We start from the raw sequence: 21,119 nt of genomic DNA on the forward strand, positions 1-21,119 counted from the left end.
ATCAGCTACAGAGCATTTCAGCTATGGCTGGTCCCAGGATTACAGAAGGCCAGCTGAGAGCTCTATTAATAAAATGGTTTATCGAGATGCTTATCCAGCCATTAACTTTGACTAGCACACTCCTAGGAAAGGACTGTTACTGCCTGAATTGTGTTATGCACTCTGCTTATGGACAGCCAGCTCCTCCTGAGCTAAGTAACAGAATGAAATTAATGAAACTAAACCCACTAGACAAATTGCGTCTGGTAAAAAGATGCTACAGTTGACATTAGAATCAAACCATTCTCCTTAGACTTTTGTTACTTTATTTGTATTACATTTGCAGCTTTTCTGTAAAAGTGAAGGTGGTAAAATATTTCTTCTACAACTAGGCATATGTTCTTTCTTGTAAAGATCTTTTTGGTCATTTTGTTTTCTTATCTTCTGAAGAAAGTGCAGTTATGTACAATATGCTAATTAAAATATTTACCTATTAAATGGTACATATCCTTAAGTTTATATGTTATGAATAGTCATATGACAATAGTAGCAGCACAGACTTATGAATACTGTGTTTTTCTTGCAAATTTCCTATGTGACTTAGAATTGCTGGGACTGACAGCAGTGGATATTTAGATGTAATGTTGGGAGGATAATTTAATTTAAGAACTAAGATGAATATTTTGTCCTTTACATCCTCAACACACTGACTGTGTTGTCTGCTTTACCACTGCCCAGCACTGGCCTGCTGCCTACTTTAACTTTATTAGCTGCTGAACAGGTATAAAATAAAAATGATTAACAAATTTGCAGACCTTTATGGTGAAACCAAGGTGTTATATTAAACTATACCTGAGTTTTCTGACTAATATAATCATGAAAACACCTAGATCATATTTTTACAGGATATATAAAATAACTTATAGCTGGTGACTATCTAGGGCAGAAGGACAGGAAGAGGTACAGGAAGAAGGGGCAGATACCACATTCCAGTCAGTAATTTGAAGCAATCAATGATGATATTATACATTTCCACTGATTCACCTTGACTTTGAAATATCTGATTTTATTTAATTTTTTATGTCTTAGGACAACTTTAGCAAGCCAACATATGAAAAAGCGAAGGCCAAAATGAGAAGGAAACCTCATCTCAGTGAGCATGTGGCATCAGACTCACTGAGTCCAAGATTCCATGTATTATGACACCTGAAGGCACAATGTTCCTGTTCAAAACCTCTTTGTTGGACTGCCTATGAAGTGGAGAGCTGACTGAAGTGGGAGCTAAGGAAATCCAGCAGCTCTTTGAACAGCTTCAATGTGCACAGGTAGCAGACTTTAAGCCTGGTTTATGACTACTTTATACCAGTTCTCTGGACCTCAACTTCATTCTTTCTAATGTGGCTATGCCATCAGCAAATTAATGTAGTGCAATGGGATCTCAGTCCTGATGTCTTTCCTTAAGAAAACAAAATAAATCAAAATAAAATAATAAAATAAACAAAACAAAACAAAACAACACACAACAATATGAGGAGCTACAAGGAATGAAAACATCCTTGAAAATCATATGTATGTGCAGTGCAGCCTGTCTCCAACACCTTATGCTCTAGATTGCACTCTGCCGGGATCTTGAAAGAAGCAGAGCAGATAAGGTGCCCAAGATGTCTGAACAGGGAATTTTTCTTCAACATTCCCTAAAGAACAACTTGGCAAGTGTCATTTCAAGCAGATAGTGTCTTTGCTGCTGTTTCTCACTCTTCAAATATCTAACAGTAAAAAGAATCCTGTAGGAATGCTATTTGCTATATGCTACCGAATGCTATTCACAATCTCTTTTGTTTAGAAGTGTGAAATGGTTAAGTGGAAAAAATAGATGAACTGTACTGACACACTAATTATTATTTACCATGATAGGAGCTCTGGCAGATATGCCTATTATTCAGGTAGATCCTGTCATCTAGAAAAAAACATTTCCTACCTCTAAGAAGGTTATATAAGGCTTCAGATAGCACCCAGGAGGTGAAGAAAGTACCTGGTAAATTCAGGTATCTAGTGTCCTACAGGCAAAAAATGTCTGTAATGTCCTGTGTCAGCAGAGTGCTCATCATGTACCACCTACCTGCTCACGACATGACCAGGAAATGTCTTCACTACACCCTTCCCACCCTATGCCACCCCTAGCTATGTATCTGTGTCACAGTGCCACCTAGCAATGGCCTCGGTTCAAGTTTGTCAGCAGCAAATGGAAAATGTCCTGTAAACCAGTCCAGGTTTTTGGGACTTCCTTGAAATTTTATGAGAGTGCTAGCTATGTTATATTATTGTACTATAAGTTTTACAAGTTAAAATGACTACATATATGCATAAAAATATAAAAAATGCTTTTTGTGATGTAACTAAGATTTGAGTGTGCTTATTGCAACAACTTTTCCCCAGATATCTGCACATTTTGAAGATGCCTGTGTTTTGTTGAGGTAGGCCTAAGTTAGTGATCTCAAAGAAGCAATCTGATGTCACTGAACTATTTTGCTAAGATAGATGGAGAAAGAGTTGTGTCATTGTTTTCCTTTCTGCTTTGTATTTACATAATTGTTCCATTTGAAGTTCCCTGGGTTTTAAGAAGACAAATGTACAACATTCTAATGTGATGCTGAAGGTACACGTATAATACTAATTGTTTAAATTTTCTACTGAAATGTCCCTAAGAACCTAATTAGGTCTGCAGTGAGCTGTTCATCAAGGATTATTAACTCTGGCAATTTCTTCTAAGTCTGTAAACTTGTGTTTCAAACTTACCAATGAGAATGGGGACTTCTTAAAAAAATAAATAAAATCTTCCTGTGATTTACCTGCCATACAATGAATTAAAATTTAAGACAGTCTTTCACATAACTTCCTACAAAACAGCAGGAGAAAACAACCTTCCCTGAAAAAAAATAAGCCCTTAAAAAACAGGTTTAAATAGGGGTTAGTAATTACATTGCTGTTTTTCTTTGCTTTGTTTTTTGAGTGTGTGTGCAGACCTTGCAGCTTAATGGCAAATGCATGGCTGAAAATATTTTGAGCCCATGACTGACCTTTTTTTAGACTTTCTTTTAGTTCAGAGAAGTTTCAGGACTGTATCAGGATGTTGCTTCACATAAGCACTCTATGGGGATGTGAAAAAAGTTGTGTGAACTGAGAACAAAAATAAAAACTTTTTACAAATCAAAGCTGTGATCCTGTAAGTCTCTTCTCAGAAGAGATCTACTCACCCTAAACATCTCTGCAAAGAGTTTTCACATATACCCCAACCTGAGAGTTCACAGCAAGCTTTGTGTGTTTATATTTTTAATATAGACTGCAAGGTAAACAGAGAGGATGGGATGGGAGAACAGGACAGGATGGAATGGGATGGGACGGGATGGGATGGAAGTTTCTGTGAGGGAGCTCAGGTGCCATGCTAGCTGACTGAGATGGCAATTTCCTGTAACTTGTCATTTAGTGGATTGCAGACTAAACTGGTAAGTTAACCTCTATCTATGTTCAGTGCTACTTTTACTTTGCACACTGAACAAATGGGAAACAGTCAGCTGTTTCTACTCTTCTGGCTGCTTTGCAATAGGGTATCTGTGCTTAGCCAGCCGGTGGCACTCACGTTTACTGTCACTAACATCAAGGCCTTACTGTCCACCTTGTCTGTGTGTGGCCTATAGCAGGTAGAAGAGTCATGATGTACTGAGCCTATAGTTCCTTCTGCATCTAGCTGACATAAGAGTAGCTAAACATGATGGCCAAAAGGCCCTGTGCTCTCACTCTCCCTGTACAGGTACACACTAACTCCCCACTGTAGAGCTTCTCAGTTGCAGCCATGGGGTGCAGCCCCTCACTTTGGCCGGTACTTTTTTATCTCGAATGTGTTTGAGAGTATGGGCTTGGTAGGTATTCATTTCTCCTGGGTGATTTTGTATTATTGAGGGGGACAGAGACAGAGCTAATATTCAGTGAACAGAGAAAGAGAAGGTTAAAAAGAACACCCATCTTATTTTTGGAGTAATTTATGTGTTCCTTCTGTCACGCCTTGATGATTAAGAGAGATGCCTTTATAAAAAGTATCAAGAATATCTCCATCAAATTCTTAGCTCTCAAATTTTGCTTCGAATTGTTTTCCTAATACTAGTGACCCAGCAAAGACACGCTTGTATTTTCTGTAACCTCAATACTAGATAAAGATTAACTATTTGATTTAACATTTAGAACCTAGAGAATCATGTCATTCTTAATCCACCAGAATAAAAATATTTTTATTGACTATTGAATATTTCTGAAATTACATTATCTAGGATATTGGCTATTTAATGTAAGAATGTTGATAAGCTTTTTGAATGAGGCTGGTTGTAATAACAGAATACTTTCCTTCAACAACCCTCAGTCTCAGTGTATTATTTTTTTAGTAATGTGAGCAGCTTTAGAATTTATAAATACGCCAAATAAGGTATCAGGCCTGACTTTGTAGTTTCTGATCTGATTACTTCATGAGTGTGGACTCTGGGCCTCCCACCCGCAGAACCTCGTCCAGAGCAAAAGTCAAACTTCATCTTAAATATAATTTAAACAAACAAAATGCATAGGAAAAGTTATTAGCTGTAACATTTCTATTAGTTTCACTCCCCAGGGCAAAAACTCTGAGTTCTGGAACATCAACACAAGGAAGCTGGAGAAGTGCGATGATGCCAACACATCTTCTTGGAGGATATAGCCAGAGTCAATGGGAAATAGCCCAGCAAAATTACATAACAAATGACAGCTCAGTATCCATACTGCATTCAGTGAATCTCAAATGAAAGACACAATGGTGTTCTCCAACCTCTACTCAGTGGGCTATTTAGGAGGTGAGGAGTTGTGATTACACAGAAAAAATGCAGGAGAACTTGCAGCATTCGTTATACAAGGAAACATTGTCATGAAAGCACATTTTTTCTGATGCCAGTCACATTAATCTCTGTCTCAGCTGAGAAAAGGGTTAAAAAAGTTTACTAACATCAGCAAATCAGATAAGGGGGGTGTGTGAAGGAGTGTAGTTACTGTAGATAATAAACTAAGCCCATTACGGAGATTTTTAAAATGCTGACAGATTTCTGCCATCCTCTGTATCACAACAGTAGAAGACACACCAAAAATTCTCTGTGCTAGACTATCAACAAGTACAAAATCATTCAGCAGTGTATTAGACATATAGGGACATATTCGTGTTGCTGATCTGTCTGGGTGGGCCTCAAAAAAGCCAGTTGCTTGATGTAGGACAGCCAGAGCACAGAGCTTTGCATGACAAAACAAGCCACAATACAGTCAAAAAACAAGTGGAGATTTTGACCTTTCTTCTTCATTGGCCTTCATCCTATTTTTGAGCTTATTTTACTGCTGTGATTTTTTTTTTCTTTGATTTTAATTAAAATCTCCTTAGGCTTTCTAGCTTGACTTTTTTTTTTTTTTTTTATTCAATTTAAGAATTGTTTACCAGGCCAGTTTTCCCCAAATATCAGTGTTTTATCTATAATTTAAACGTGTCATTAATGCACAATATCCAAGTAAAATTTTGTGAATTTTAATCAGGTGGGTATAACAAGCTTTCCAGTTATTTTGAAGATGATTATCACCCATTATGTAACATACACATGGTTTTCACAGCTGTGCAGTAATAGAAAAATCTTAGTTTGCATCTAAGCCTAACAGTATTTAGCTCTGAACCAGATCATATTGAAAGTGTTTGATGTTGGCTGCCAGGTGAGAACTGGGTCCCTACTAAAATTCAGAAGACATTTTGCTGCTGCTTTCCTTGCAGCCAAGATTTCAGCTTGTCACAGACTGCAAATACGAATTTCTTTTCTCTTTGCTTTTCCAATTTTCTTCTCCCACACAAATCAAACTTACACTCATTCAACTTTATTAGATTTACTCTCAAATCATACTGCTGCAACTGAGAACAGAATCAGACCCAGCAAAGCACTTTGCCTTCAAAATAATTAGCTGCATACTGTACAGTCCCCCATTTCTGTCCAGCTATATGTGCTGTCAGGAGAAACTACATGCTGAATTTCCACAGGTTGTGCAACAAGACTCCATTAGTTTTATATCAAGGACTACCCTGATTAAAGAGACAAAGCACCACACTTGAATAATTCATGTGCATAGAATCCACATACAGACCCGAAGTTATTGACCAGGCAGAGTAAGTTTTTCCGATCATCACACTGTGCATTTTAAAAAATAAAGTGCTATTTGCTTATGGCTAAACCTTATATGTGGCTATTGCATGCACACTTCAGGATGCATTGTCAAAAACTGAAACACCTTCACCAAAAAAGGATAGAGCCTAAGCACTAGGGCAATGACAGGTTTGGTTGGTTTTGTTTTTTTCATTTTATTTTGCGTTCCAACAGAACTTTTGTCAAACATAAAGCACGTGAACACACAACGGTTTCCTTCACTGTTCCCCACACAGAGCTATTTGTAGAGGAGGAATACTAAGGAGGGATGTTTCTAAAGCCATAGACAGCTTGTCCATTTATTTCATGTTTGGTTTTGTGGTTTATTTATTTTTTGTTTGTTTTTCTTTCATTTAATATTATGACAAAACATTATAAGAAAAACTTTTTTTAAGTAGTGTGAATTATCAAATAGTATCCATCAATCCCTGAATCATGCTATTCAAAGTGCTTAAATCTACACTAAAAATAGAACATAAAAGTACTCCCCATGTGGCTAAGGAAACACCTACTGATCGTCTAAATGTGGCTGCGGTCAGATAGTTACATCCTACATTTATTCCACATCCCAGTCTTTACCCCAGGGCATGTAAAGGTGAGGGAAAGGGGAAAAATAATGCATTGCTTTCAGAGGATACTGGGGTATTTGGCATCCAGATGAATGAAGGAAAATGCCATAAGTGCCTGACAGGTGTCTGTAGAGCAAATAAATAATAGCTTTCTTATACTATGAAAATAACCAAATGTGCAAATATCTCTTAAAATCTGGCCTGTCAACTTAATTTCCATTTTTTGAATATTTGGCCCATGTCCAAAGGGAGACACCATTATGAAGAACAGATTGTAGAAAAGGACTTGAGCAAATTGTCACAGAGAAATAAACATTTTTAAGAAAATAAAAATCAGTGCACATCCCAAAGCTCTATTAGCTTGTTATGCAGATACTGAGATTCCTTGACTTTCACAACAGGAGCATAGTCATTTCCTCCCACACTTTCAGTTCTAGGTTATTCCCACAAACATCCCCCAAACTGCAGTTTACCCCCTCTCTTCCCATCACTTCTCATTAAGAAGACCAGAATATTTTAAGCTGTAATTTTCTTACTGTGACAATCAGGATGAACAAACCCCACACATTCATCATATTCACCAATATCATTCAGCTACCATAAAAAAGCCTAAAGCGAATTAATTACATAAATAGACTATAAGGTCTGTTTTCCAGGATACCAGTTACATTTCTGCCAGGGTAAATCAAACCCGTGACTGTATGACAGTGTGCTGCAACCAGTAACTCAGAGACTAGCAGAGAGTTTGGCCTGAATACGTTGCAGAGCTACAACACCGCTCCTATCTCTTTCTAAAACCAGAAAGAACTTTTCCATTATTTAAAACATGAGTAAGATTCTTATTTCCTTTGTCTTAAAGATGTCCAGTTGTAAACTTAGTGGGTGTTTTTACTTCCCTGGCAGCCATAGTACACACATTATTTGAAACTCCTCAAACATAGAATCATACGTAAAAAATAAAACTAATTTATTTAGTCATTAAAGTGAATAAATTGTTTTTAATACTTCCAGGTCTGATTTAAATATTAATTTTGTATAAATAATGTTTATTCTGAAAACAATTATATTTGTTGGTATTCATATGTCATTTTTTTCTGCCTGAGTTCTTACTGAAATCATGTTGAAATTAATAAAGTTTTACTTATCGTTACAAGCTAAAACCAAATGAAAGATTTCTTAATCCTGAATATGTCATTTTAAAGCAATACAGGTTTTTTGAACATTAAAATACAAGGGGACTCTGTAATCCACAGCAAAATAATGCTTTGCTCTTACTTTTTTAGAAAATAACACTTTTTATAATACAAAGTGAGAAATCATCTACAATACTGTCTTTTTATTCCCCTTTGGTTTGGAAGTCATCACTGTAAATATCAGCAGGATTCTCTGGACTTCAATGCCTATTGCCTCACTTGTCTTACTTGCCTGACAATTGCAAATGATCTTATTTGTAGGATATTGAAAGGGGGGAAAGAAAAAGTTAAATGCTCAAAAATAAAATCCACAATCATATTAACAGTTTCCAGGAAGTGTTAAAAATAGGGTTTGCTTTTATATTTATAAAAGGGATACAATCAACTCATTCTTAAAATAGTAATTAAAAAAAACAAACCCAAGAAAGCAAAAACCAAACCATCTCTAGTTTCTACACACTCTGTAGTGACTACTGTGAAGCAACCGATACAGATCGGGTATATTCTGTTGTTTGACAGGTATCTACCAAGTTACATGTTAGATGATCAGACTGTAGTGTTACCCCGAATGCGGGTCATTATAAGGACAGGGAAGGAGCAGTGCACATTACAGGAGTAGAAATTAAACTGGAGCTCTCAGTGAGGGATGGGGTCCTTCTAAGAACAAATATTCTCCAAAAGAGGTGAACTGCAGCAGGCATGGCCTTCAGGAATCAGGCTAGGCAGGCCAACAAAATGGATGGTGCTTCTGATATCAACATAGCTTTGTCCAAGCATTCCCAAGAGAGGTTAAAAACAGACAAACAAAAAGTCTAAAACTATACTAATGAAGCAAAAAAGTTTCCTATCTATACAGCAGTCTCTTCATTTAAAAAAATGTAAATATACAAATTTCAATGACATATAAAACAAAGTTGAAAATGTGAATGGGAAGAGACATGGGTAAAACAGGAAGACTGATGCTACAAATAAATTGCAAAAAACATATGTACAAGACCCTGTTTTTCCTCGTATGTTATCGATTGTAATGTATGTTTAACAGCAGCAGTCGAGGATGTAGTTCCAGGCACCAGACTGCAGATTCAGCTCCTACTCAAGGGGGGTTGATGGCCCCTTGCATTTCGGTCACCAAATGACACTTGATATACTGGTCTCCCGTGGCAAGAGGGGCAGTATCGCACTGTTTGTGTGAGCCTCTTCTGGATTCTGCTCCCTGTTAGTTTTTGTCTGTGGCCGCTGCCCATTTATAAGTGTCATAGGGATGTTGCAGTAGGTATGCTGGTTACCTATTGAGGTAAGCGGCAGGGTGCCAGTAGGAGGTACATCGTATTCATAGCTTCGATAATAGTGTTTCTGGCGCATCTGTGAATGATATGTGTTATGAAAGGTGGAGCGCAGGTCTGGATGGGCAGTGGCAAGAGCAGTGGAGGTGGCAGCAGCCATGGAAATTGCGGAAACTGTCTGCAGTTCCCCAAAGGGCCCCTGCTCACTGACATCTAAAACCTGCTCGTGTGTGATGGGTTCAATCCTCTTAAAAGGCATTTCATACTGTAAACGTTTCCAGAACTTGGAATTCAACTTGTTGCATTTTGGTCCATGCCATTTAATGACAGTGAGGAGCTTGATGGTATGTTTCAGGGCCTCAACCTCCTGGTAGTTCATAACTCCTCGTAGTTCACTGCATTCAATCAGTATCACTTTGATTTCACCCGTGACTAACATGTTTCGAAGTCTTGTTTCCAGTTCAAAGATGCTCCAGCCTCTTCTTACCACATAATTTGGAGTCATGACGATGATCAGTCGCTTGCTTTGGTCTACACATCTTGCCACGTCTTCAATATAGGCTACAAAATAAGACAATTGCTCAAAAATCAGTCTAAGAACACAGTCTGCTCCCATAGACTGGGGAGAAACAACAGAGGCAAATCCCTGATCACAGAAGAGCTCACTGAAATATGCACAAACATCCCTTGCAAACGTGCCAGGATTGCTTGTTAGGACATGGTCCTGGGCAACTTGCTCTAGGTGGCCCTGCTTGAGCTGGAGGGTTTGACAAGAAGACCTCCAGAAGGCCCCTCCTACATCAACCATTCTGTGATCCTGCAAGACATCTATTCCCCCATGTGCTATCGATTGTGTTTGTTTCTGAGCTGTAGTTTTGTATCAATATCTGTATCTTTATTGGAACAAGTGTGTCCATCACATTTTTTTATTTTAAAAAAGGCAAAGTCACCCAGGTAGGCAACAGAACAGCAACTATGTTCTTCAGGGGCTCAGCCTCAAACCCATATGATACTCCAAACTCTACTGTAGGGTTAAATTCTTCCTTTCCTTTCATGCCTCCACCACACACATTCAAAAAAACAGTATTGTCTCCTTCAAATTAATGTTTAGTTTACTGTAGATTTTAAAAACACCATGCAGTTGTTTGATACTGTGCTTTGCCTATGCCAAGCATGTTCTCTTATCTTTAGTAAAAGACACAGATCCTAGTAGTTGTCTATATGGTTACACCAAAGTTATGAAGAATACTACAGCAACTTATCGACAATTACTGTACATAAGGTTGGAATATGTGAAAGAAACATGGAAAAGATCTACTTGTACCAGCTGGAATCAATTCTAATTGTAGGTCTCTGAGAATGATCCAGTACCTCCACTGCAGATTTATCTGTAGCGGACCCTAACAGAATTCACTACTTTGCTCTGCTGTAGATAGGATTACACAACTCTTGACTTAGTCCAAATACATTTTTTCTTTCTGAATTTCTGAAATAAATACTTAGAATCATGGGTATCTTTCCAGGCAAAGTCTAAGGAATAGAAAACAAAGACCTCTGCATTCATTCCTAGATATGCAAGCTCTCAAAAAATCTATGAAAAAATGTCAGTCTCATTAATTTCCTTTAATTAAGCATGCCCTTTTGCACTGTCTCACCTTCAATCAATATAATACAATTACTAAAAAATAATCCTCTTATATGGGAAATACACATTAAGTATGTCTGGTGGTTTATCGTCAACATTCTCTAAGACAAGGGAGGAAAGATCACATTCTGAAGGACTACGTATAGAAATGATACCAAAACTATCACTGCATTTGCTGTTTAGGAAACACAAAAGCATAGAGACGTTACTTACTTCCTGTGGGAATCAAATCTCTGTCTGGTATGAACAACTTGTATCCATAATGCTTTTCAAGCATATCTGGTAGGATCTCAAGAGCAAATCTTTCTTCCTCTCCAGTTTCTTGATTCCACTGGTCAGGATCCACTTTGGTATAAGATAGATACGCGTCATAGTCTTTGTTATCTAAGGAAAAAGAGGAAAAAAGTAAGTTAGTTTATTCATTATTCTTGCAGATTTCCTAGATAATTCCTCATTAATTATTTCTGGGAGAATTTCCCAGGATTAGGAAATTTTTTTAGATAAAATGGCAAGCTTTCACCCAATCTCTAGGTATGAATCCATTCACCTCTCTTGTTTCACCTGGTAGAGGTAATACTCGTTTACACAGATGTAAAGGAGAAGGGATCCATATCCGTAGACTGAAGACAGTTTGTTCATAGACATTCATGTAAGGTTCCATATGAAGGAAATCCACTCAACTGTGGTGTGACAGCTTGTGAGTGCAGAAGAAAAAAGTTGCTGAAAAGGATTTGAATTCTTCTTTAGCTTTAAATGTGAAAAAAAAATGCATGGAAATACCTAAGATAATGTGCTATTGTCTCTATTTCATAGTAAAACCAGTTCAGTTTTGCCAGAATTTTAGAAAAAATTTAGGGCCTGGGGCTGAAATGTTCTAAGCATATGTGTAGCTTACTTGTAAAACTCATTGCTTTTCCAGGTCTAAGCTTAAATCTTCGCAGCATCAGCTCCTGATAATGCAGTTTAAATCTCTTGAATTCTGTGTGCTTAAACTTGCAAATTTAATGTTGCATTAATGTACATTTCATTACTTGACAGTGTGTTATTTCATCTCAATATGAGAAATAAATATGCCTGTTTCTTAAATGTGCTTGATGTGCCTACTTGAAAGACTAAATCAAAAGAGCCATCATTAATTTTCATTAGAAGGTCAATAATACCAAGTGGTCTGGAACTAATTCAGTGGAATAAGAGGTCACGTTTTGACTTTTGTTGTGAAGAAAGCAGAAAAAAATCAATGGCAAGAGTAATGAAATGTTAACATCCTTCTAACTCTCTCGATAACACTATACATAGGCTATTGAGAATATCAATTGCTTGTAAAAGAGACCTGACTGAATACTTGACTGTGTGTCATAAGTAACATTACATTCAGTCAATGCTTAGTTTAGTTATTTACTGAGTCAATCCTTTCCTCATTTTACACCTTTTTTTACTCTCATAGCATTTTTTGGAAAAAACTGAAAAATACAGGATGGATGCAAAGAGTATAAATTAAATTAATGAAATGGTGCTAATCTTGAAGTGTCCACTCTTCCTTCCGAGGAACTATACATACTATGCTCATTAACACTTGCAGATGACAAACTTAAGATGGTAAAATTGTAGCTACTTTCAAAATTTCCAAACCTGTGAAATGACTGTGTGCTCATTCTCTCCTCTGCGCAGTTTTTGTGTGATATAATCTATTGGATTTTTATATCCATGGAAAATGAAACAAACAAATGAAAACAACAGCAACAAAAGAAGAAAAATAAGGAAAAGAGGAGGACTGCCTTCTATGATTCACTCTTTCCATTATTTTTCTTAGGAGTATTTGTGAAACTATGATCCTTAACAGCAGACAAGCACCTGATGCCTGTGACAATGCCTTGAAATAAGACTGAGTGGATCAAGTATGAGGTAAAGGGAGATTACATAGCAGGTTTTTGCTTCTGCAGTATGACAGTGTTAACCCAGCAACTGAGTTAATACACAGAAAGATTAAGAAATATATGGGGAAATTATGACAACTGATGAAATGGTGATGTGGCAATGCCATTTCCTGTTGTCACCTCAGTAAGGGACATAACCATAGTATATGCTCAAGAGTAGTGTTGCTCTGTTGAAAGTCTCTGAGTAAAGATGAGAATGCATCATTTCTCAAAGAGAAAAGCAATAATAAATAATTCTGTGTTCAAACTGTTTTAAAGACTCAGGGTATTGTCTGTTAAAATGCTTTGCACATTCTTACTTGAGGGAAAATTATTCATGCTATGCTATTGTTTTCTTGCATATGCAAATATTACACTAATGAATTTATTTGAAACATACATTTTTTATACCATGGAGGCTTCATCATTCCCACTGACTACAACTGCATTATCCTGTATTGAAAGGAACATGCTTTCCATCCTAGTTCCCTAGTTTCAATGGCATTTGAAGGGCAAAGAATATCCAGGATCTAGGGTATGTCTACACAGATGGTTCAGGCAATTATGGATTTATTCAAACTCCAGTCCAGCCAGATGTGTAGTCTGTTTTGGAAAACTGTTAGATGTATTAGCACAGTGGCTTCCCTGAGCTATTATACTTCCCATCTGACAGGTTTTTTTAACTTCGTTTGAAGAAAAATAAAAAGTTCAGTTTACAGCTGAATTACCTTATGTAGAAATTTTGTTATCTTGATGGGCTGACATACTGGCACGAGCAGACAATATGCAAAATGTGAAATGCCTGGGATACACATATGCCTTTGTTTTACTTCTATGATATTTATGTATTAGCCTGTTTTTAGAAGTATTTGGGTTACATTGTAAGCTCAGTGAAACATCTTAAAAACTACAGCAGGCAGGTAGCGATGCAGCCATCTTTTCAGTGATGTGATCAAAGAGCAATGGCATTATTTACTATTTTCTCTAATTGTTGTGGATCGTCAAAAAAATGTAGCATTTCAGTTGTAATGAAAAATGGGAAAACTCATAAAAATTCTTGAAATCTCCCACCTCCAGGAAAGTATTTAAACATACAGTAGGTAATGTTCTGTGTGGTTCTTCTCAGTTAAATGGTCCCACCTACTCCTGCTAGTAAGGTGTAGGACTGATGCCTACATTCTAAAGAACATTTCTGATATTAATTCATGTTTTTTAAAATGCTGTCCCAATGGGCTGAGAGGAAGACATGGGAGTCTGCAGACATTCAGGTCTTACAGCTGGGTCAAACTCTGGGAGCTGGGGCTCATATCTTGTCAGTCTCTAGACCATGTCACATGGAAGCAGGAGGTTTTCATCTTTGCCCTCAAGCCCTTCAGGCTGTCTTCCATGTAAACCTTCCTTTGAGCAACACATCTAGGAGGCCCCGGACTCCCAGCAAGCACGCAGGAAGTTCATCACATCTTTTTGTTTTCTTGACCATTCACTGGAACAGGTATTTTATCCATGAAAATATTTGCTGTCAGCACATCTGCTTTTTACAAGAAAAACACACTTCACCAGAAAATTCCTGATCTGCTACTAATCTCAAACCAAATCATAAAGGACTTGATATTATATTATTATGCAGTATGACAACTACAGATTTGGCTATGCAATAAATTAGGATATGGGCTGAATCTAATATCGTGTGAGAAAAAAAGGGAAAATATCCAAATTCAAACCAAACAAAGCTGGTGGCAAACTTAGCTTTTCTTTAATATGGGAATGTCCTTATATCCCTTCCTCAGCAAACAATTAAGTCTTCTATCCGAGCATCGTCAAAATGAAAAGATGATTCATTTTTGTTTGCACTTTGGCTTTAGATACATATTATGCTATTTTAAAGATTTGGTTTTGTCAAGCTCCTGTGTATTAGTAATAAACTGGAATATAGTTACTCACTACCTGTTTCCTCTCACACTAAAGAATAAGAATACCTGCTAAAAAGCAAAGGAAGGAATGTTCATCAGTTCATCTGAAACTTTTTTTTCTTTCCCATGGAGATTGAAAGCACTTATCTACATATACTTTTGTGTCTGAAAGGATTCTTATTCCATTAATCATTTCAGAGTTCTTTTTTTAGAAATGTATCAATAAATTACAGAATCACAGAATCATCAAGATTGGAAAAGACGTTGAAGATCTAGTCCAACCATTAACCTCACACTGACAGTTCCCAACTACACCATATCCCTCAGCGCTGTGCCGACCCAACTCTTAAACACCTCCAGAGATGAGGACTCCACCACCTCCCCGGGCAGTCCATTCCAACACTTAAAAACCCCTTCTGGAAAGAAATGCTTCCTGACATCTAGTCTAACCCTTCTCTGGCACAACTTGATGCCATTACGTCTTGTCCTGTTGCTTGTTACTTGCTTCAAGAGACTCATCCCCAGCTCTCTGCAGCCTCCTTTCAGGTAGCTGTGGAGGGCGATGAGGTCTCCCCTCAGCCTCCTCTTCTCCAGACTAAACACCCCCAGTTCCCTCAGCTGCTCCCCGTACGACCTGTGCTCCAGAGCCTTCACCAGCTTTGTTGCCCTTCTCTGGACACGCTCGAGTCATTCAATGTCCTTTTTGTAGTGAGGGGCCCAAAACTGAACACAGGAATCGAGGGGAGGCCTCACCAGTGCCGAGTACAGGGGCAAGATCCCTTCCCTGTCCCTGCTGGCCACGCTATTGCTGACACAAGCCAGGATGCCATTGGCCTTCTTGGCCCCCTGGGCACACTGCTGGCTCCTGTTCAGCCGGCTGTCAATCAACACCCCCAGGTCCCTCTCTGACTGGCAGCTCTCCAGCCACTCCTCCCCAAGCCTGTAGCGCTGCTGGGGGTTGTTGTGGCCCAAGGGCAGCCCCCGGCATTTGGCCTTATTGAAACTCCTCCAGTTGGCCTCAGCCCATGGCTCCAGCCTGTCCAGGTCTCTCTGCAGAGCCTCCCTACCCTCGAGCAGATCAACACTCCCACCCAACTGGGTGTCATCTGCAAACTGACTGAGGGTGCACTCAAACCCCTCGTCCAGATCATCAATAAAGATGTTAAACAGGAGTGACTCCAAAACCGAGCTCTGGGGGACACCCCCCTCGTGACTGGCCACCAACCGGACTTTCTCCTCAGTGCCTATACAATATTTCATCCACCTCTCTGTCCTGATTGGCTGGCCTATACTAGACTCCTACTACAACATCTGTCCTGTTGACCTTCCCCCAGATTCTAACGCAAAGACACTCCACTCTGTCTTCACTACACTTGTACTCAAAGCAATTGTAACAGTCCCTAACATACAGCACCACCCCACTGCATCTCCTTCCTTCTCTATCTCTCCTAAAGATCTTGTAGCCATCAATTGGCGCACTCCAGTCATGGGTGACATGCCACCATGTTTCTGTAATACCCACTACATCATAATTTTCCTGTTGCATCATGGCTTCAAGCTCCTCCATCTTTGTCACCCATGCTGTGTGCATTGGTATACATGCACTTCAGCTGGGCTGGTGTCCCCAGCACCTTTTTGCGTTTAGAGATCCTAGGTCTGGCCTGACCTTTCACAGGTGTTACCGCAGTTACGGATCCATCAATATCCGTTGTATCTTTGTTGTGCTGCATGTCTCCATCCCTTGCATCCACTGAGCTGGCAGGGTGAGGGTCATCGCTGCCACAACAGCCCCCAAACTCTGTTAATCTACCCTGGGGTTTATGTCTGGGAGTTCCAGTTTTGTCCCCTTCCCCCTTCAAATCTAGTTTAAAGCTCTGTCAATGAGACCAGGTAACTCCTGCCCCAAGATCCTTTTCCCCCTCTGGGACAGGTGCATCCTATTTGATGCCAGATTTTTGGAGTCCTGTATACTAACCCATGACTGAAAAGTCCAAAGCCTTTCTATTCATCTTGCATTGCCTCCAGGTATGTTGTAGAGCTGTATTATATATTGGCTGACCTTGATTTAGTAAAAACAGCTGAATTTGACATACACTATCATGCAACTGCAATACCTCAAATATATTTTGATGTTATAAGTTTCCTCTTTCCATTCTTTGTCAATGGATGAGTAATCCTGTCCAGTTAAGTGGTTTATAGTTGCTTTCTGATGCCTACAGTTAGTTTAAAGCCAGGATGGAGCTCTTCAACTCACAGTCTCCATTTCTGTAAAGTTTTGTTGAATCTCTTAGTTAAAAATATTGAACCAAAACCTAAAGCAGACCTTGCATGGCCAAATTCAACTATATGACACACACACAAAATCCTTGTTATTGTACTACAGACAGCCACGAGAGCACGTGGAAGGTCTGGATTAGTTCATCACAGTGGCGTGAAATACAGCCCATGCTCAAGGTATGATGTATTCAGTCCACAAATGCTTCAATGAGCCCAAACCCAGCAGTACTGTGAGACTCTGGCTAAAACAGACTGTGAGGTACAGACTTTTCTATACCATTTCAACCATTCTATGAGGTTGAAAATGAGGGTCATGGAGCTGTGCTCAGCCACAGGTCTGACAAAATTGTTTGGGTCAATTTTTGGGTGAAAATGAAATCCCAGCTTCATTAATAACAAACAGAAACATTACTTCCTTTAGTGGCCCGGGATTTTAACCAAAATGCATGTTGGATCATTGCAACATGCATTCTTTAACGCTGCCCATTCCTTTCGGTACTCATCCAAACGTAGAATATGTTATCATATTCTCTGTAACTTTCTAGAGTGTTAATCCAGCAGAAGTGATATAAACTTCTAGGGGATGAAGTTGCAAATGTTGCTTGTTATTCCAAGGATGTGCTCAGCAGCAGTCACTTAAAGGCTCAATGTAAGCATAAAATGAAACGCAGACTCTATATGCATCTACTTTGTCACATGCAAATGGGATCTTTGGGTAAGTAAATTTGCTATCAGACATCTAAGAACTCATCTGTATGCATGCTCTTTTAACAGCTACACATGAAGAAATGGTAAGCTGGTGCCTACAGAAAGATAGATAAAGCTTCCTCTTTTACAGGGACCAGCAAACATATTAAACTTTGAATTTGGATTATATATGTACATGTTTTCTAATGATTTCCATGTTGCACTCCAAGAAGCCAGCAGCTTGGGCCTTCAAAGGTTTATTAAACTTTAAACATTGCAGATACTTCTGTTGACAGGGGACAGAAAGATATATAGACATAGAGATATATATATATGCATGAATTTTTTTTTTAAAAAAGCTTCATAGAATCAGTTTTTTCTTATCAGTCATGTTCAAGCAGATGACAAACTCTGATTTTCAGCTGGCACAAAACATTTTAGCACAATACAGATTAGTAGAACAAAATAAAGAGTAATCTCACAGTGTTGTATTTCATAGTGAATCTTATTCTAATGAAGCTGTAAGACCTAGACATCAGGGTCAGCCCATGCCTCTGTGCAACCTGAATTTCTCCAGAGTAATTATCAGTGCCTTCAGAAACACCCAGTGCACTGAAGGCAGCTGACCATGTGCAGGCTGCTCCATGGCTACGTGTAGCCAGCAATACATCTGGCTTCCACAGATCTTCCATTTCTAGATCAATAGGGAACTGGACAGCTGATTCCCCTCCTTCAGCAGAGCACATGACAGACTAGTAAAGACTCAGAAACGCAGAACTGGAGTCTAGGAACAATGTGCTGATTTAACTCAGAGTTTCAGGATTTCAAGAGGAGTTCTTCGAAGTCACAGACTGGATCCTCCCAGTGCTGCAGGGAGTTGGGAGTCAAGCCGATGCAGAGGCTTTCCTCTTTAAAAGATGTGCTGCGTCCAGGAAAGGTTGAAAAGTACTGGGCTTTCAAAATTTCCCAGAGACTGTAATTGCTTCAAAATTATAATGACTATGGCATTTCATAATGCGTATTTGATTATTTGTGGGGGCATATTTAATGTATGCATTGCAATAGTGTTCATCACCCTTGATGTAATGAAAATGTAATTTAAATGCTTAGTTGAGTAAAATGCCCAAATCTTAAGTATTTCAAAATGCTTATATTTTTCCTCACACTATTTACTGTTACTTTCTTTTATTTTTAAATGTCAGGCCCTTTTAATGTTAATAAAAATGAAGAACTACCAACACTAGCTTCTTCTGTGGCAAAGTTTTTAAGTGCAGCATTCCTAATGACAGTTCATATCCTTGTGCAGAGTGGGTAATGGTGAATTGGAGGGAGGTTTTGTAAATGTGACACTGGGGAAGAGTTTAAAGAAATGTAATAAATTTTAAATAGGTTCTGGAGTATTCTAAGCACACTGTAGACAAGAAAAAAAAAAAAAAAGGTCTTTGTCCATCATGGGCACATTTATAAAAAATTTAAAGCAATGGACATGCATTTTTTCACCCCCCACCCCCCCCCTTTTTTTTTTTTCTCTCCATCAAGACATATTGAATTTTGGAAGTCTAAAGAACATTAAGAAAAATAAAATTGATTTTATAAGAACATTTATGAAAACTTAAGAATATTTATGAAATGCTGCATTTGATATTTCTTGAAATTTAGGAGTGCTTCCCAGCAGATAAAAATTCAGCCAAAAAATAATACAATTGCATGATTTCAACTATAAAATAAATTCTCTCTGTAAGCTATATTTTCCAGTTTTTCTATAATTACAGGTAAAATTTGTCATTGATAGATACATAAGAGAGGGTATTATTTATTTAAAATGAATTACTTTTTATTAATTTGTTCTCTTATATTTAGTCTGATTTTGTATTCCTAACTAAATGAAGAGTGCATGTTGAATGTTTCTCAGTCATTCTCATTAGCATGGAAGTTTAAATTTGCTGCTACTACTGAAGATGCTCAAATTTCAATATAAAAAACTGATGAATCATTAATCTTAGAAGTCTCTCTTGACAGGTATGAAAACTCAAAAGTCACAGAATCATCAAGATTGGAAAAGACCTTGAAGATCATCTGGTCCAACCATTAACCTCACACTGACAGTTCCCAACTACACCATATCCCTCAGTGCTATGTCAACCCAACTCTTCAACACCTCCAGGGATGGGGACTCCATCACCTCCATGGGCAGCCCATTCCAACGCCTGACAACCCCTTCTGGAAGGAAATGCTTCCTGACATGTAGTCTAAACCTTCCCTGGCGCAACTTGATGCCATTACCTCTTGTCCTGTAGCTTGTTACTTGCTTCAAGAGACTCATCCCCAGCTCTCTGCAACCTCCTTTCAGGTAGCTGTAGGGGGCGATGAGGTCTCCCCTCAGCCTCCTCTTCTCCAGACTAAACACCCCCAGTTCCCTCAGCTGCTCCCCGTACGACCTGTCCTCCAGAGCCTTCACCAGCTTCGTTGCCCTTCTCTGGACACGCTCGAGTCATTCAATGTCCTTTTTGTAGTGAGGGGCCCAAAACTGAACACAGGAATCGAGGTGCGGCCTCACCAGTGCCGAGTACAGGGGTCAGATCCCTTCCCTGTCCCTGCTGGCCACGCTATTGCTGACACAAGCCAGGATGCTATTGGCCTTCTTGGCCACCTGGGCACACTGCTGGCTCCTGTTCAGCTGGCTGTCAATCAACACCCCCAGGTCCCTCTCTGACTGGCAGCTCTCCAGCCACTCCTCCCCAAGCCTGTAGCGCTGCTGGGGGTTGTTGTGGCCCAAGGGCAGCCCCCGGCATTTGGCCTTATTGAAACTCCTCCAGTTGGCCTCAGCCCATGGCTCCAGCCTGTCCAGGTCTCTCTGCAGAGCCTCCCTACCCTCGAGCAGATCAACACTCCCACCCAACTGGGTGTCATCTGCAAACTGACTGAGGGTGCACTCAAACCCCTCGTCCAGATCATCAATAAAGATGTTAAACAGGAGTGACTCCAAAACCGAGCTCTGGGGGACACCCCCCTCGTGACTGGCCACCAACCGGACTTTCTCCTCAGTGCCTATACAATATTTCATCCACCTCTCTGTCCTGATTGGCTGGCCTATACTAGACTCCTACTACAACATCTGCCCTGTTGACCTTCCCCCAGATTCTAACGCAAAGACACTCCACTCTGTCTTCACTACACTTGTACTCAAAGCAATTGTAACAGTCCCTAACATACAGCACCACCCCACTGCATCTCCTTCCTTCTCTATCTCTCCTAAAGATCTTGTAGCCATCAATTGGCGCACTCCAGTCATGGGTGACATGCCACCATGTTTCTGTAATACCCACTACATCATAATTTTCCTGTTGCATCATGGCTTCAAGCTCCTCCATCTTTGTCACCCATGCTGTGTGCATTGGTATACATGCACTTCAGCTGG

At 39.2% G+C, this 21,119-nt stretch overlaps 1 protein-coding gene across 1 annotated transcript in view; it reads right to left on the reverse strand.

The window, feature by feature from the left end:
- Window positions 1-7,918: 7,918 nt before the first annotated feature.
- IL1RAPL1 (interleukin 1 receptor accessory protein like 1) overlaps window positions 7,919-21,119 on the reverse strand; it is an 801,634-nt gene continuing 788,433 nt past the window's right edge. Inside the window, exons 10-11 of the mRNA XM_074929670.1 lie at window positions 11,128-11,298; window positions 7,919-9,830 (exon numbers count right to left, since the gene is read on the reverse strand). Of these exons, the coding sequence (XP_074785771.1) occupies window positions 9,112-9,830; window positions 11,128-11,298 (890 nt within the window). The 3' untranslated portion in view covers window positions 7,919-9,111. The remainder of the gene's footprint in view (window positions 9,831-11,127; window positions 11,299-21,119) is intronic.

This window comes from Athene noctua, chromosome 1 (assembly GCF_965140245.1).
Source record: "Athene noctua chromosome 1, bAthNoc1.hap1.1, whole genome shotgun sequence".
Classification (NCBI taxonomy): domain Eukaryota; kingdom Metazoa; phylum Chordata; class Aves; order Strigiformes; family Strigidae; genus Athene; species Athene noctua.